The sequence below is a fragment of the Caretta caretta genome, chromosome 2 (genome assembly GCF_965140235.1).
Source record: "Caretta caretta isolate rCarCar2 chromosome 2, rCarCar1.hap1, whole genome shotgun sequence".
NCBI lineage: Eukaryota > Metazoa > Chordata > Testudines > Cheloniidae > Caretta > Caretta caretta.
In genome coordinates, this window is record NC_134207.1 from 251,078,099 (window position 1) to 251,095,616 (window position 17,518).

General features: G+C 47.9%; 1 protein-coding gene across 1 annotated transcript; it reads left to right on the plus strand.

Annotated features, from left to right (window-relative positions):
- Window positions 1–322: 322 nt before the first annotated feature.
- Window positions 323–5,449, plus strand: MNX1 (motor neuron and pancreas homeobox 1). Its single transcript, XM_048836953.2, has 3 exons — window positions 323–939; window positions 3,985–4,145; window positions 4,712–5,449. Exons 1-3 carry the CDS (start codon window positions 348–350, stop codon window positions 5,030–5,032), a joined length of 1,074 nt encoding a protein of 357 aa, XP_048692910.1. The 5' UTR covers window positions 323–347; the 3' UTR covers window positions 5,033–5,449.
- Window positions 5,450–17,518: the final 12,069 nt, after the last annotated feature.

Below are 17,518 nucleotides of genomic sequence, written 5' to 3' on the forward strand. Positions count from 1 at the left end.
CCCGTTCCCGACGCGTTGACAGGTGTGCTGCAGGGCCAATCGCGGCTGCCGAACCCTAGTGCCGGCCACCAATAGTATTTCCTCCAGCCTCGGGGCCAATGGGAGCCGGATCTGAGCCTTCAAGTGAGTAGAGTTTGGAGCTGAGGTGCTTACTATCTGCCGAGAGACATTTTGCTGTGCTTGGCCTGGGGGGCTGGTCCTCCGGTCTCGGCAGAGCCCCGGCGCTGGGAGTGGGAGTGGGAGGGGGGCGCAGACGCTCCACGGGGCGCTGTGGGGTCGGGCGGGGGCTGTTTGTTAGGCTTATTTTATAGACGAAGGGAGGTGTTTTTTTTTTTAGAAACAATCCAATGGAAAAATCCAAAAATTTCCGGATCGATGCTCTCCTAGCAGTCGACCCTCCCAAAGCCGCCGCCGCCGCCTCCGCGCAGACCTCACCGCTGGCCTTGGTCACCTCCCTCGCCAACACATCTGGCCACAGCAGCAGCAGCAGTAACAGCAGCAGCTGCAGCCCCCCGTCCTCCTCCGAGCGCCACAGCGGCGGCTCCTCGGACTGCCTGCGGACCGAGAGCCCTTCGCCGCCGCGGATCCTCGCCGCGCATTGCGGGCTGGTGCCCAAGCCCGGCTTCCTGACCAGCAGCGCCAGCAGCCATCACCACCACCACCACTCCGCCGGGGGCATGGCCCTGGGACTGCACCAGGGGGGAGCGGGCATCCCCACCCAGGCCGCCCTCTACGGGCACCCCATGTACAGCTATTCGGCAGCCGCTCTGGCCGGGCAGCACCCCGCTTTGTCTTACTCCTACTCCCAGGTGCAAGGGGCTCACCCTTCTCACCCTGCCGCAGACCCCATCAAACTCAGTGCCGGGACTTTTCAGCTGGATCAGTGGTTACGAGCATCCACAGCGGGCATGATCCTCCCGAAAATGCCGGACTTTAACTGTGAGTATCTCCTGGCCAAGCCCCCGTCTTGGGGGCGCTGGGTTTGTTACGATCTGTCATTTTCCTTTGCGCGTATCCTCGCCGCTTCCCCACCTGCCCCTCAGCATTGCCCGAGCCAGGCTGTAGCGGTCCAGAGGTCTACGGCAAGGGTACGCTGATTCTCCCAGTCTTTCCTCGTTGTTAATGTCCCACGCCATTCAGCTAGCGCCTGACAGGATTCGGTCAAGACTTCAGCCGGCGGCGTGTGTAATAATATATACGTTTTATTTGGTAATATTAGCACGGGGGCGGAAATCGCGATTAACAATGGGAAGCTGGAATGTGTTGCAGCTCATTGTGGCCAGCACTTTAGCAGTAAGTAATAGACTGATCTTTCTTGGGAAGTGAAATGTAAAGGTGACAAATCATTCATTGCGTTCTAAGTTCTAATTCACACTGTTCCGTGGGGGGAGTCGTGCTAAATAATGAATGAGAACCAAATACCGGTGTATATGAAAATCTATAAAAACTGACGGTAATTTTTTTGTTTGCTTATTTTTCTTCTGGATGGCAGAGCGATCCTGCTGATATTTGTTAATATTACGGTATAAAGAGTATGAGGTACAACTTTACAGGGCTCTGTCAATTTCACGCAGAATGATGCTTAGTCAGATCCTGTCATCCAGGCAAATTTCACAGATCTCTTCCTCAGGAAAGAGTTGATGGTAATCAGAGCACACTCCTCCCTTGGATGGTTCCAGTGAACATTCTTTGCTATAATTAAATGTTTATTTGGTGTCATTGAAATAAGGCAGCTAAATAATTGCAATCACCTATATTTGAGCATTTTAAAAAACCGCTTTAAATAGCAGAAACACTGACCTGTCCTAACAGCAGTTGGGCCGCTAGGCCTCAATGGAGATGGGGACATTTCTTGCATCTTTGTATTAGGCAAAGATCATTTTCTTAGGTGTTAGTGCTCTGTGGGAATTACTGGCTTAACAATACGTTAGGTGTAGTTTTACTTAAATCATGCCAGAAAAGAATTAGGAGTTTGGGTTTTTTTTCATACACTCCACACACATACAGACAAAAAAGTCCATTGTTTTCTCTTAAATAGGTTTGTTTAGACTAGGACATTCAAGAAGAAAAATAATTAGAAAAGCTGTCCGAATTCTTGCCCTTTCAAACAAAACGCACTAGTGAATAAATAGCCAAGAGAAAAGATAATAGAGGCCTGGAAAATCACACAGTAGTGAGAAAATCTCATCTGTGTTACTGTTTGTATGCCGGACACTGTCTTTTTTATTCAGGTCATTTTAGCAGGTTTGCTCCAAATGAGGTAGTAAAGGCAGGCTCCTCCTCCCCTCTCTTTTACAGGCTTTTTAGTTTCTAAAGCAAACAACAACAACAACAAAGATGAGAGAATGTCCAAGAAATCACAAATCGTATGTTATAATCACATTCAAAATGATTGTGTTGCCTCTTAGAAGGAGCATATATATCATCTGCAGCTACGGAGTCTGAATTGGTTGTTTAAGAAGGATTTCAGCATGCTTCCAAATTGATGTTCTCATTTATGTGTCCATTAAATATGACGGCAATATTTTAGGAGAACAATCTCCCCATCAGTTCTCTTTACTTGTAACTCTCAACCGAGTAATTTTTGACGCAGTCCTGATCTTTGAATCCAGAAAACGTGCGGAGATTATAACATCGAATTTTATAGTTCAAAAACATTGTTGAAAATGGATATTTCCTATATATAGTTACCTCGCGCGAATACGGAACAGTATTTCACGTCATGTTTCATGTCACATTTGTCTCCCATTGTCTGCAAACATAATAGACTTGCCAGCGGAGATAATGAAATAAAATAGATACAAACAAATGGAACTGATTGGAGAGAAACCTTTTTCTCTAATCTGCCGGGGGGCGGGGGAGGGGGCATTGCTTTGGCCAAGCTTCCCACTGCACATTTCCCCAAAGTCACTTTGGAGTCTGTTTTAATTAAAGTTCTAATGTATGGTCAAGCTGGGAATTCGGGAGACCTGTTTAACTAAAGCAGGGGGCGTTAAAGTGAAATGAAGCAAATTGCTGGTCCCCTGAGAGACTGATATCATTTCACCGTGGTCCCGGGTTCCTTTTATTGTCTAGCACTTGTCAGGCTCTTGGGAAATCAAGAAGTCCCTCTTTGGCCATACATTTCCCTGTGGTGAATCTATGTGAAATTATGTAAATAGAGACGTCCATCTCCTATTGCCATCAGGCGAGTCTTGAGGTGTCTAATTTAGGGAACGAGAATGTTTACTTTAAAGTGCCTTTAATGGTGCAATAGTAACAATGTGAGGACGGGAGGGTTTCCTTAAACCAGGTGAGCGGTCCGAGGGGCCGATCCAGCAGCTCTTTCCAAACAGCGGCCCAAGGACTGCACTATTATCAGATCACTCTACTCCACTGCAGAAAAATTCCCCAGGATGTTACTCCGAGGTGCCAGTACATTTGCCTTCGTTGTGAGGGCGGGCCCGACGGAGACTTGTCCCCGAGCACGGCCGGCTGGGGGCTGTGTGTGTGATAGATACCGGTCTGAAGCCAGGAGTGCGGAGATGCGGTACTAATTGGAAGTGGTCACCGTTTGGGTAGTTTTTCATTGTGGCATGTAGAAAGGTCACCACTGGGGTTAGCTAGCGGAAGAATGCATGCGGCGGGGAGCTTTTAATCACTTGTTCCTCTTCCCTTGTCTCCATTTTTTTAAATAGGAATTTCGCACTGATGTATTTTTTCTAACCCCTCGCCCCCAGGCTGCCTCCCCTCTTCTCTCCCTCGCAGGGGACCAGCAGTTCTCTTCCTTTCCCAGCCCTTTCCCATTGGATCTAACTTGCCCCCCATGGGGGCAGGTGGACGCAGCCAGGGACACGAGAACGATCCTCTTTAATGCTGACGGGAGCTGGGCCCCGGCCGTCTCAGCTCCGGCCCGTGAGAGCCGGCTGCCTTGGGAGGGTGGCGGGGCTCAGGCTGCTCCCCTCCGGCTGCCCGCGTTGTGCTGATGCGCCGTTTTGTCTCCAGCCCAGGCGCAGTCCAACCTGCTGGGGAAGTGCCGGCGGCCCCGCACCGCCTTCACCAGCCAGCAGCTGCTGGAGCTGGAGCATCAGTTCAAACTGAACAAATACCTCTCCAGGCCCAAACGCTTCGAGGTGGCCACGTCCCTCATGCTCACGGAGACCCAGGTGGGTGGCGGCTGCAGCGGCCCCTCCGGGCTCCGGGGAAGGGGCCCGGCGCTTAGAACCAGCGGCCCGGGGCTCTGCGGGCTCAGGAAAGCAGGCTCGCTCCGCGCAGCCCCAGCCCGCCCCGGGCCACCAGGGTGGGCTTCCCAGCTCCCTCCCGGCGGCCGCAAAGCCTGCCCCCTCCCGGGCTCCCCCCGTGGCCGCAAAGCCTGCCCCCATGGCCCCTGGGCTCTGCCTGGCGACCCTCGGCGCGAGGAGGCTGCGGGCCGCTCGGCGTGTTTCCAGCCAGGGCCAGCTGCACCGGGGGTTGGCAGCCCCGTGTTACCCCGGAGCGGTGGGGTCCCTTCTAACCAGGCCAGTGGGGGGTGGGGGCTGGCTGGGGGCAGCGGGGGCTGCAGGCAGGAGGGGTGGCCTCGGTACGGCAGAGGTGTTGGGCAGCAGGTCCGGGGGCAGAGACGTGTGTGTGTGTGTGCGGAGTGGGGGGGGGGTGCAGCGTGAGGCTGGTGTGTGTGTGTGTGTGTGTGTCCCTGGGCCTGCGATCCCCCCTCAGCCCCTCTCTCGCTCCGCAGGTGAAAATCTGGTTCCAGAACCGGCGCATGAAGTGGAAGCGGAGTAAAAAGGCCAAGGAGCAGGCGGCGCAGGAGGCCGAGAAGCAGAAGAGCGGGCTGGGCGGGGAGGACAAGGCGGACCAGGAGCTGCTGCTGCCGGCCCCGGAGAAGAGCAGCGGCCGCCGCCTGCGGGAGCTCAGGGACAGCGACCCAGAGGAGGAGGAAGCCGGACACTGCTGCCCCTACAACTCCTCCGACTGCTCCGAGGGTGACGAGGAGGAGACACAGCCCCGCAGCAGGCACGCCTCCCCGCTGCAGCCGCCCCCCGGCCAGCCCCAGTGAGCCAGCAGGCGGGCTCCCCTTCTCCTGCTGCTGCTATCCGGTCCCAGACCTTTTAGCCCTACACCAGCCTGCCCACCCCCACCCCAGCAACCCCAGACAGATCACTCTGCCCACCCCAGCCACCAGACTCCTCTGCCCACCCCTACCCCAGCCACCTCCAGACAGACCCCTCTGCCCACCCCAACCACCTCCAGACAAAGCCCTCTGCTCACCACTATCCCAGCCACCTCCAGACAGAGCCCTCTGCCCACCCCTATCCCAGCCACCTCCAGACAAACCCTTCTGTCCACCCCTACCCCAACACCTCCAGACAGACCCCTCTGCCCATCCCTACCCCAGCCACCTTCCAGACAGACCCCTCTGCTCACCCCCACCCCAGCCACCTCCAGACAGACCCCTCTACCTCAGACACCTCCTGACAGCCCCCTCTGCCCACCCCTGCCCCAGCCACCTCCAGACAAACACACACTTCTCTGCCCACCCCCGCCCCAAACACCTCACACACCTCTACCCACCCCATCCTACCCTTCCCCAGACTGCTCACCTTTCCTCTCGACGACTCCTCCCCTCTTTTCTCCACCATCCCCTACTCCCCTCCTAGTGACACACATCTGCCCACTGCCCCATGCCACCATCAACAACACGTACTCCTCTGCCCCGACCCTACACATCTGCTTTTCCTCCATCTCTGCAGCCTTTGGTGTCAGTGAAATGAGTCCCAAATGCAGCCATCTTCCTGCACTGGAGAAGGAACAGCTAATCTTATACCAGTACCTTTTATTCCTACATGGGAAGTATTCGGTCTTCAGCTGCGCACAAGCCCAGATCCATCATTGCTCTTTGGTGTCAGCATTTCAGCTGTCATGTAACAAACAAACAAACAGAGAAACCAAGCAGGTAATATTAGAGGTGAGCAGCTTTTGGTAAGGTTTGGATTTTTTTTTTGAGGTACATTGACAAAAGGATTCTTCTTCCTACACATGGTAGAGAAGATTTACAGTTCACCACAGTGTTAAGAGACATTTTAAAAACTTGAACCTTACCCATGGAAACCCTATTCTTTTGCTGAGTATTGGAAATGTTTTGTGCTTATTATATATCTGGAAACCTGTTTGCCATGAACGTTAAAACTGCTGGAAATCTCAAGACTGGACTGTCTTTATTTTTGTATATTGTATTTATAAAAAGGGGCACCTCTACTTATGCATGCTAAATTATTATTCAGCTTCTCCATCGGCCATGATGGTATGTAAAATAAACATTTTGTACTTGAGCCTTATGTACAATTTTTTTTTTGTAAAGGAATAGGACTGGCTCCCAGGGTCTGGAGTTTATAACGCGCCCGGAATCATATAATCTGTCACTTTATTGTACACGTTAATATGCATATTTCATGGAAAAAACTGGAACGAAAGGACGTCTCTGAATCCATACACTACCTGATAGGGGCTGGAGGAAGGACCCCAGATGTATAGTTAAATAAATCCACTAGACGTTGTACAATTTCCCATGAAAGAGGCTTTTGCCAGATTGTTTTCCGAACTAAATTTAATTCGATCTAAATACTCTAACATTCTACTAAATCAACAGTTCTCAGAACATCGAGTGGTTTCCTCATACTTACACCTAAAAATACACTTATGAGGACAACTTTTATTGAAAAAATATCTATTTTCTTCCTCGTTTTTGCCTGTTGGGCCAGATTCAGATCTCGGTGTAAATCTGCGATAATTCCATTAAGGTCTGGACTGGATACTGGATTTACAGAAACCGTTCCAGTTTGTTTTTTTATTAAGCAGACAATAAGAGGAGAGGGATTCATGCAAGGGGACTGCTGCTGTGTTTTAAATAGAGTGGCTTTCTGATCTCTCCCTAGCTGCATTGTGAATCCAACTCTGTTTCTGATTGCTTGATGCTAAATACTCTTCCCTTTTGACTTTGATTCCTCCCTGCCATGCAATTCAGCCGACTTGGCCCGGCCCTACGGCCAGCTGGTAATGGCTCTCTCGGATCTGTGCAAATGTACAGCCGAGCAAACATTAGAAGAGAGTCAAACTGCGGAAACATTTCACAGGAGAGCTGCAGTGGCTGTGGATTAATAAACCTCTGCAATGTGGCTCATCAATCAGCAAGCTGCAGAAGCTGTGAGCATGTGCCCTACACATGGAGGAAGGAATCCTAAGGGCTGGGGACAGAGAGGACCGAGCAATCTTCTGCATATCCGGGGTAGCTTTTCACCCAAGCGTGCTTAGCAGGAGACATGCACCCTCCGGAGCAAATCTGCAGCGCAGGATCCTTGCTAGACTAAACTGGGGGATTTATGCACCTACTGCTCAACGCAGCTATTGCATATTTTAAAAACGGGCACACAGGCAGGGCTGACAAACGTGCTGAACGAAACCTGCTGTTTTCATGGTCGCTTTTAAAACTTATTCTCTCTGCGACATGCATCATTTATGTGAATGGACGAAAGAGGCGAAATCTTCATTCCTTCAATGGAAACACTATTTATACTGGATAGTTAACTTTATTATACACCCCTGCATTATAAGCACGGTTTATATTGAGGAAATAAGGATGTTCACATAGACTTTAAAATGATAAATATTGACTATCGGGTGAGATGGAGAACAACCTTCCTTCGATCAACAGCTGACTATAATTTTGCTATGAAGCCATTTTGCTTTATCTTACCCTTCCCTCCCTTCACTATTTTAAATGCACACATCTAACCCAAATCCGGGCCCATATCTTATTTGCTCCATCCCATACCCAGCACATATAAATCAGCGCCGAATGACTCTCCTTCCCGGTATATTGCCACGTACAGTACAACACCAAGGCGTGGGAACGATAGCGAAAAGACGGAGATGCGGCCCTGCAGCGAGCCGGATTGAAGTACCAATTCCATTGTGAACTGCCCCCAGTTAAAAGGAAGCAATTGGGTTATTAGTGTTCAAGTGGGAAAAATTAAAACCCAACCGTCTGAAAGCCCCGGCGCAGGAAATTAGAAAGCGGTGCTAATTTACAGGCATTGTCTTAATTCAAGGACTAACAATGTGGAAAGTTGTTGTTAGCCCCGGCAAGCAAAGTGGAAAGGAATAAAATGACCGGCCGAAACAGCCCTTTCAAGAGATTTCATTATGAAACTCATTCCCACTAAATTGTCTTTAACTATTGAATAATGAAAAAGGTAGAACGTTATTTGCTATTTAAGCTTCCCACTTAGAGCCCGCCTGTTAGAATAGTGCTGCGTTTGGGAGCCTCCGGGCAGATTTCTGGTGGAGTCAGCATAACTGTCCTCATTCACACTCCTTAATAGCGGCGGAATTTATCTCTCTCATAAATTTAATGATCAATTCGTTCTTGTCACCGCAGCTCTTCCCCAAATCAATTATAGCAAATTTAAATATAATCACTGGCTCATCCTAACTAACTCGGGGCCACATCTAACAATTCATTCCCACTAATGAATTACTGTGCGTCTCTTCCCTGTTTTTAGTCTGATACCATCCTCCACGGGCAGCTTAGAGACGCAAAAAGAATATTAGCACCTGAGCACGAGGGGTAGCGACCAGCGGATTACAGGAAGGTAACTAACTACCCTAGACTAGATTCTACATTTCCCATTAGGCCGAATCCTGCTCTCCGTCACCCTGCTTTACATCTGGAGTAACTCTGCCGAATTCAGTAGAGTAACTCCGAATTTTTACATTAGGGTAACGAAGAAGAGAATATGTCTAGGGAAGTTTTGTTTACCCAGGATCAGAGTAGAGTAAAAGTAGTTTTATGGATCCTGCTTGCTTTTCTCCCCATAGGACCCCGATTGTGGTCTCGTTTACACTGGTGTAACTCCACTGATTTTAATGTAGTTACTCCCGGTTTACACAGCTCAGAATCAAGCCCCGTGATTTCAGTAAGGTAAGGAGGACTGGCTCACCAGGTCTTTGTTCTTTCTGTTCAACACCTTCCCCCCCCACCTTTCCCCAGGAATGGAAAAGACAAAACAGGTCGTCTGAGCAGCATTCATCCTATCATCTGGTGCCAGCAAACCCTGCTCAGGCGCACAGCCCCTCCAGCCTGAGGTTGCAGACAGAACTGCTCAGCAAACATGACATCTTGGCGATCTTGCTATTTTTTGCTTCTTACCCAGAGACTCGCACCATCGTAGAGTTTTTAACTGTATCTGAATATGTAAATTCGGTCACAAAATTATTACTCTCAAGTATATCCCAGGTTGCACGGAAGAATAATAGCCTATAAAATATGGAGTGTCCCCACTCCCGTACACCTTTTTAAAAGTGATTTTTTTACAAACCCGTGTTAACCTTTCAAATGAAAACAATATGGCCCATATAAATTACTTCTATAAAGATTTGGCCATACAAGGCGTGTGAAATACAGTCTGATGCATGGATGACGTTGTTACTAATGATAATAAGAAAAACAGTTTTAGGTCACCGAGCTCTTCAGGTGTTGCTAAGTCGAAATATAATCTATAAAGCATATCGTTTATGTATTAGCTGGGCACTCCAGCACCCTCGCTGCATTGGAGGGATATTAAATAAGTATTACACTCTGCCATATACATAGCTCAATAAAATAGAAATCTGTTCAATGCACAACCTCCTTCCATACAAATATGGAAGTATTTTAATGGGTTCCAGAATATAGAATATGACTCCAGTTTGCACACGTATTTTATAGCATTCTCTATGCTCCAGGCAGTGGGATTTACAGAATTTATAGACACACTGGATTTAGGAATATATTTCTTAATTTTATATACTCACCATATCAATATTTGTGTGTGCGTATGTATATGTGTGTGTGTCTGATTTTTACACTCCAGGAAGTCTATGAGGGTAGTCAAGACATAAATTAGCAGTAGAATTTGTCTTTATGTTTATAGATAAAAACCCAAACAAATACAAACTTTTCCAAAACACACATAACAGAATAATTCCAAAGAACGAACAACCGATGAGTTGCGAGTTTAGCATATGAAAGTTTCCATCCCCATGACATTAATTTATAGTTAAATACGTGATAATTAAACAGGAAAATAAAACTGATTGAGGCAGAAATTTACTGTTTGCCTAAGAGGTGTGTGTCCAAATGTGTTTCAAGAGTATAAAAAATAGCCTAGCACGCTACAGGCAGCTATTCATGGACTATGTATCAAAGTCCTACTGGTGTATTGTGTCTTTCTCAATAAAACTAATCTCTTTAGTCTCTAAGGTGCCACAAGTACTCCTTTTCTTTGTAAAGCTCCAGCGTCTCACAAGAATACCTTCAGTGTTCCAGACTACAAGGGCAAATATGTTTTTCAGATTCTGTTTTTATGGACGGATTAAAGTTTATTTTCCATAATAGGGCACCTAATAAAACCCATAAAGCTCTGTCAGACTTACAGCTGGTGGCCTCATTTAACACTTTCACTTCGTAAATCATTTTACAGCTTTCCAGGTGTTTCCAAAACTGGACGTGGGGGAGAGGGGGGAGTTAAACCTACGTAAAATACGTATCGAAGGGTTTCGGTGGGTGTGTGAATTTGCACTGTCATTGGGAAGGGGTTCAGTGAACGTGTTGCTCCCAACAGGAGAGAAATGGCTTTTATTAAAGATTTCCCCGGCCTGGCTTCAGGGTAACAATCCTTATCCCCATGTGCGGTGTGATGAAAGCCTCCGAGCGATTAACAGTGAATCCATTAACAAATGCGCCACGCTCCGCTATCCTGGCCTTAAACGGTCCCGCTGGACCGAGCAGCCGCACGACAGGAGCCACCGGTGCCTAGGGAAGCAGCGGCGGCCCCAAATCGGGAAAGCGATCGGCAGCCTGGCCCGATGCTCATCCCCGCGAGCCCGGGGTGCCCGCCCGGCGTGGCGCGGGGCGCGGCCCGCTGCGCTGCACGCGTTCGGGGCGGCGGATTTGCGCGAGGCCCGGGCAGCGCCGGAGGCCTGGGCAGCGGACGCCCGTCCCCCGGCGGGGGCACACGGGGGAGCGCCGGCTCCGAACGGCTCTCGCGGGCGGGGACTGTGCAGCGCTGCTTGCCCCGGTAGGGGGGGACCCGGCGCTTGCCCCGAGGCGCGGGGCGAGTTAGGGCTTGGGCGGCTGCAGCGGGCCGCGGCTGGTTTACCCAGCTGGGCCGCCGCAACGGCGCTGCCTGCGGCGTCTTGTCGCCGCAGCTCCCCCCTTGGCGGGTCAACGCGGGCCCAGAGAAGGGTTCCCAACTCCCCGAGGCGAGAGGGCTGGGCCCTGGCGGCAGCCGGCCTGCGTGACCTCCAGGGGCAGGGCCTGGGGCGGCCCCCGTGGGAGGAAGCCAGGCCGTAGCGCTAACGGGGACACCCGCCGCTGCGCTTCCTTTGCCTCCCGGCCTGGCCCTCCCCTGGGTGTTATTTTGACATTGCAACTGGAGTCTAGCCCCAGGCCCGGGCGGGCTCCAGCCCTGAGTCGCTACAGAGTGCGGGGAAGTTTGGCTCCAGGGTCTCGGTTTGGCGGTGCAGGGCCAGCTGGGAACTTCGCGCTTCCCCAAAGCCTGCGGGTTTCCACCGGGCTTGTGATTCAGGCCCACCTCTGGCTAGAGCTACAATCCCGCCGTGCACGCAGGGCCGGTGAGGTAGAGACACAGGCGGCCTCTAGTCCTACCCCTCTCTGGTTTTAATTTCATTTTTCGATCAGTCACCATCTAAGACAGGATAGGCAACACGACTCTTAAAATTTTCATTGCTGTACTTGAATATGAACAAAGACCTTTCATGGACATTTTATTTTAAACAACACCGTTTAGGCATGGATGTCATTAACCAACAATTTCATACAAATTAAGTGCTATAACAAAACAGTGAAAATAGAATCCATATGTTCTAGGTAACCTTGCTAAAAGTCTTCCAAGTGGGAAATCATATATATAATCTATACCATCCTGCCATGAAACCTACATGAACAAAGTACTTTATCAGTTAAAGGAATATGGATTATTTCTGAAGTTTCAATTTTTATACTCCACCAAGACTGTAACAGTTTATTATCTATTTCTTGTTTTCACCTAGTTCTCAAAAAGACACTTTAAATATATTTAATCTTTTTTCTCTTATAACCCTTTCCCTTTAAGCTTAAGGGATCACAACATAGGTTCCATTCCTGCGTTTGGATTTGTGCAGGCCCTTGCACCCGAGTGGATTCTATTGAAGGACCACTTCTGTTAATTCAGTTGCTGGACTGGGGCCTTACTATGTGGAGGGGTTATGGATTAGATTATAGGTTCTCAATTTAGGGGTTGGTGTGGCACTCAGTGGGTCACAGTCACCCTGCCTTTTCCATATTGCTAAATGGGGGAGGGGAAGGGGGAGGGGAAGTAGATCCCTTGTAGATGGGAATGGACTACCAGCGAGTCCTGGTATGTTAAAGGTTAAGAGACACTTGAACTGGGTGACCTAATAGGTCTTTCCCAACTCTGATTTCTATGATTGCATGATGAGCCAACTCTGTGAAGATAATGCTTGCAGTGTCATCACCCAGCATTCACAGTAGCTGTTATGAAATTCAAGATGTTAAATGTTTTATTAAAACTCAAAGGAAAACCAAAGTAAAAATGGAAACAAATCCATTTTTAATTCCCCAGTTGTGCATAGCTGTTGCTGCACATATGGTATCTCTTTGGACCACTTTTTGAATTCCAACAGTATTGTGTCACAGGCACAAGAACTAGTGCAAAGGGTAAAGTTTCAGCCTTCAGTCACAATATTGTCTCTCTTAGGGTGGCTGGATTGTTCAGATGAATGGCAAGGGGATATGGAACCCTTCACCTCTGGGTCATTGCCTTAGTTCCAGCCACAGTTGACAGTGCAGGAATGTAGCTATTTGTTAGTTATTCAAAGGCTTATGTGAAATGAGTATGGTGGTTTTAGTCGTTTGTTTATTTTTAAAGCAAGTAGCGATATAGCAGGTAAGTGCTATTTTATAACTGTTAATGAGTAATTACATAAGGTTGTCCACAGTCACTAACCTTTTGCCAGGAATAGTCAAAACAGGAATCAAATAGGTTAAACCATATGAGAGCATCTCAGAGTATGTCTTTCTCTGAAGTTCATATGAATCTGGATGGATTGGATCTGGAAGACTATCAAGAGGAGCGAGTTCCAGATGCAGGACCCTCTGATGAGAATGCTCAAGTGCTGCTTGTGGTGTGATTCAAAATAGGAGTTGCGGGTAAGACCCTCCAATCCAGTGGTTCTCAAACATTTTTTTTTCGCGGACCACTTGAAAATTGCTGAGGGTCTCGGTGGACCACTTAATGCTCTTTCCAAATGTTGTTTGTACCATTAGCTAACTATTGTAAAGTGCTTTGGATAAAAGCGCTATATAAAAAACAAAATAATAATTAACTTTTTTTGTTCTATAAATAAAAGCACACAACTCACATTTTAATATCCGTAATCTTACCTCTCTAATGCGATAGATGTGATCTCTTCCCCCCCGCCACAGCAGCCCGCGCGAGCTGGAGCTGGGAAGGAGGACTGTCTCTCCTCGGTAGCTGCAGCTCTGGAGCTGGGGAAAGTCTCCTCTTTCTCTGACCGCCGCAGCCCTGCGCATCCCAAATTCCCCCACCCCCTCTTCTCACCCCAGTGCCCCCTCCCACCTACCCCTTATTCCCACTAATTAGGTGGGTGGCCCTTCATTCTCTTGTGTGTGGCCACCCAGGCACACACCTTAGAGGAAACTATCCGTGGGCCACCTCAATGGAGCTTGTGGACCACAGTTTGAGATCCTCTGCTCTAATCTAATCTTTCTACCCAGGTATGAAAACTGTAATGGGGCACAGGTGTCACTCTCAGGCAGGGCCTGATCCAAAGTCCATTGACTTCAGTGGGAATTGTGTCTGTGATGGGCCTGATATCACTACTCTCCCTCCTCTTCTGAAAGCGGAGAAAGCTCCCTTCTCTTCGTGGCTTGGCTGAGCAGCCTTTTCCCCATCATCCTCCTGTTCCTTGGTTGGTGTAGGGAGAGCTTCCCCTCCTGTTTCCATCTCCTTTAACCTCTGAAGCTCAGTGTTCCAAACCAATCAGGAATTTATAGATGATCACATAGATAAATATACCAATGGTGGAGCCCAGCATTCCACTTGTGTCATTTAAAAGGGTGGGGGAAGGTATTGTAAGTTGTCCGGGGGTATTGTCCTGCACAACACTATTTTGAAACAGCTGCCATTTGGTGCAATCTGGCCCATTTCAAAGGCAAAAGATATTGCTCTTCATAAGTGTGTGTATGAGTCCCAGGGATAACTCATCTCTGGCAGGGATGCCATAGCCCTTTTAGGCCAGGAGTGCCTATCAGTGCAGTCCAACCATCTCTTCAGTTTGGCGGCAGAATTTCAACCTGACATTCCAGGGACAAGAATCCCCTGTAGCACATGATTGCTTTTAATCCTGGTTCTTCTACACGGTTACTATGAGACTTTGAGCAAGTCATTTAACCTCTCTCTGTCTTGGTTTGCACTTCACAGTGGAGATAATACTTGTTCACCTATGTCTAGTGCTTTGAGAGCCTCAGATGAAGGCAATATAAGTACAAAGTGTTGTTGTTAATACTATTTAGTAGATAGAGTTGAAATAGAACTGATAAATGTGTAGTGTAACAATGTAGATACATATTTTGGCAATTGAAAAATGCGTATTTTCACCTGTATCTGTCTTTGAAGTCCATATTCAGACACTGCTTAATGTGGTGGAGGTTTGAAATGAAGGTCCATAACAGATCATTCACACACTGATGATTGGAGCGGAAGGAGGATTTTTGTGCTTAAGGTGCTGGACTAGGACGCAGGACCTGTGTTGAATTCCTGGCTTTCCCACGTATTTCCTGTGTGATCTTGGGGAAGTTACTTAAACTCTCCGTTCCCCCATCTATAAAATAGTGATAATAATACTCCCTTTGTCTGTTTTATCTGTTTAGCCTGTAAGTTCTTTAGGACAAGGACTGTCTCTTACTATTATTATCATTATTACAGTAGTGCTGAAGGCCCAGCCAAGAACAGGGCCCCATTGTGCCAGGTACTGTACAAACAGCATGGCAGACTGTTCCTGCTCCAAAGAGCTTACAATCTAAATAGTCAAGACAGACACACACAGTGGGAGAATGGGTAGAACACACAAGCAGAGTAAACCATGTGATGGCAGCAAATGGCATGTTAGTTCCATGATATTTTGGGAGGTGGGGAGATGAGGGGTCTACTTAGAAGAGGATCAGCTAAAGAAAGCTGGAAGTGGGGAGCACAGATTGTGGCAACGCCATTTCTATATTATAGACCAGCAGTTTATATCATTAGCTTTAGAAAACAAAGCTGGTTAGCAATTGAATAATTGAAAAAACACCTAAAAGTTATTTTCCCGATCTCCTAACTTTAGAATTGCTGAACTGACTTAAAATGCTGCAATTAACTTGTGGGCTAAGAATGTATAAATCAAGTTTTGGAATGGAGTGAATTTTGCAGCAGAGTAATGGAAAATTGTCTTGGAAAAGCTGATGGACTCTAGCACAGGAATAATAGACCCCCATAGTGTGAAAAGGGTTCTATCTAATTATTATAGGTGAGCTGCAAAGCTAAATGTAAACCCAAGGAACCTGTGCTGCAACCGAGAACCGATGCAAAGAACATCCTTTACTAACAGGGCTGTGGGGGGAATGCAGCAAAGACATAACAAATCTTTTCAATATTAAAATCCTTTTCTTTCTCCATGAATTTCTTTGTTTTGGTAAAGGTGTCCGAATCAGGGGTTCAAGTGTAGGGGAGTAGAGAGGACTGCAGCGGCTCCCCCTTCTCTGCTAAAAGCAGAGGGAAATCTCCGCTTCCCCTGCTTGGCTTGGGGTAAGCAGCCTTCCTTCAGAGCTCCCCATCCTCTTTGGCTAATGGAGGGAGACCTACCCTTCCTGTTTCAATTTAATTTCTTTAACCGCTGCCCAGAATGCATCTTTCTGTGGCATCACCAATACTAGAAGTCACTTGCAATCCTCCAGCCCCTTTGGTATAAACCGAGAAATGCCAGAGCATTCTGTGGAAGGAAGTGTTGATTTTGTTGTTTGGTTGTGAAAACATCAAATTCCCCACCCCCAAAACCAAGCTAAAGAGGCATCCAGCAATGAAATCTTGGACTTAGGTCCATTTTCAAAACTTACCTTTATTGTAACTACTGATTTGTCTGTTTTCTATCAAGTCTGAGTAGGGTTACCGTAAACAGGCCACCACGTGGAGCTGGCCTCAGCTGCTTGCCTGAGGTGCCCCGCCCCCCAGACTGTCACTGGTCACTCAAACCCTACTGGGCCTCCGCTCGAGGCTGTCACTGGTCACTCGAACCCTGCCACGGGCCCCCCACTCGAGGCTGTCACTACTCATTGGTCGTTGAAACCCTGCTGGTCCCTCACTTGAGGTTGTCGCTGGTCGCTTGAACCATGCCAGACCCCCATGCACTGGAACCCTTCCTCCCACCCCCCACCCCTTCAGCCCAGTCTCCCCTCTGCAGGGGGCTGGCATCTCTGCTTGCCCCCTGCATGTTGCTCCGCACTGCACCCCACTTTTTTGACAAAAGTGGGCATTTGTCCCATTTGCTCTTGCCAACTTGATCCATTGTGATCAGCTCCATCTTTGGTGGGGGGAATAAAGTGAATTTAGAAAGACTTAATATGAATGGATATAGATTTATAATGTGAAATGAGTAAATATAGGGAAAAATTCCTGTAAACCCTTTGGGGGGGTAATTTTCTCTTGTGTGTGTTTATTCATCACCTAGCATAGTAGGAACCCAGTCGTAATATAAATATTTAATTATAATAATAACAACGTGTAAGTAGGAAAAGGCTAAATTTCTTCCAGGACTAACTTATGTACATGATATTGGGTATGAATAATGACAGAACCTCAGTTACGAACATCTTGGGAATGGAGGTTGTTCGTAACTCTGAACAAAACATTATGGTTGTTCTTTCAAAAGTTTACAACTGAACATTGACTTAATACAGCTTTGAAACTTTACTTTGCAGAAGAAAAATGCTGCTTTTAAGCATCTTAATTTAAACGAAACAAGCACAGAAAAGTTTCCTTCCCTTGTCAAATCTTTTTTTTAAATTTTCCCCTTATATTTTTAATAATTTACACTTAACACAGTACTGTCCTGTGTTTGCCTCAGCATGGCAAGTCTCCCCTCCAGTCTCCAGCCTCAGGAGCGAGCAGAAGGAGTTTATCTTCTCTGGTGGCTGCATTCCAGCTGAGCTCCAGGACCCCCCCCCCCCTTTATACTTCCTGTCCTGCCTCTTAACTTCTAATGGGAGGGGTGAGCATGGCCTGGCTCCACCCACCTGGGTTCAGGAAATGATTCTTCCCCCTCTGGCTAATGGGAGGCCACTTCACCACTGCAGTGCCCTAACCCCTAGACTGTAGAATCATTTTCTTCCTTGCTTTCTTTCTCTGGACCAATGACTCAAGTATTATCC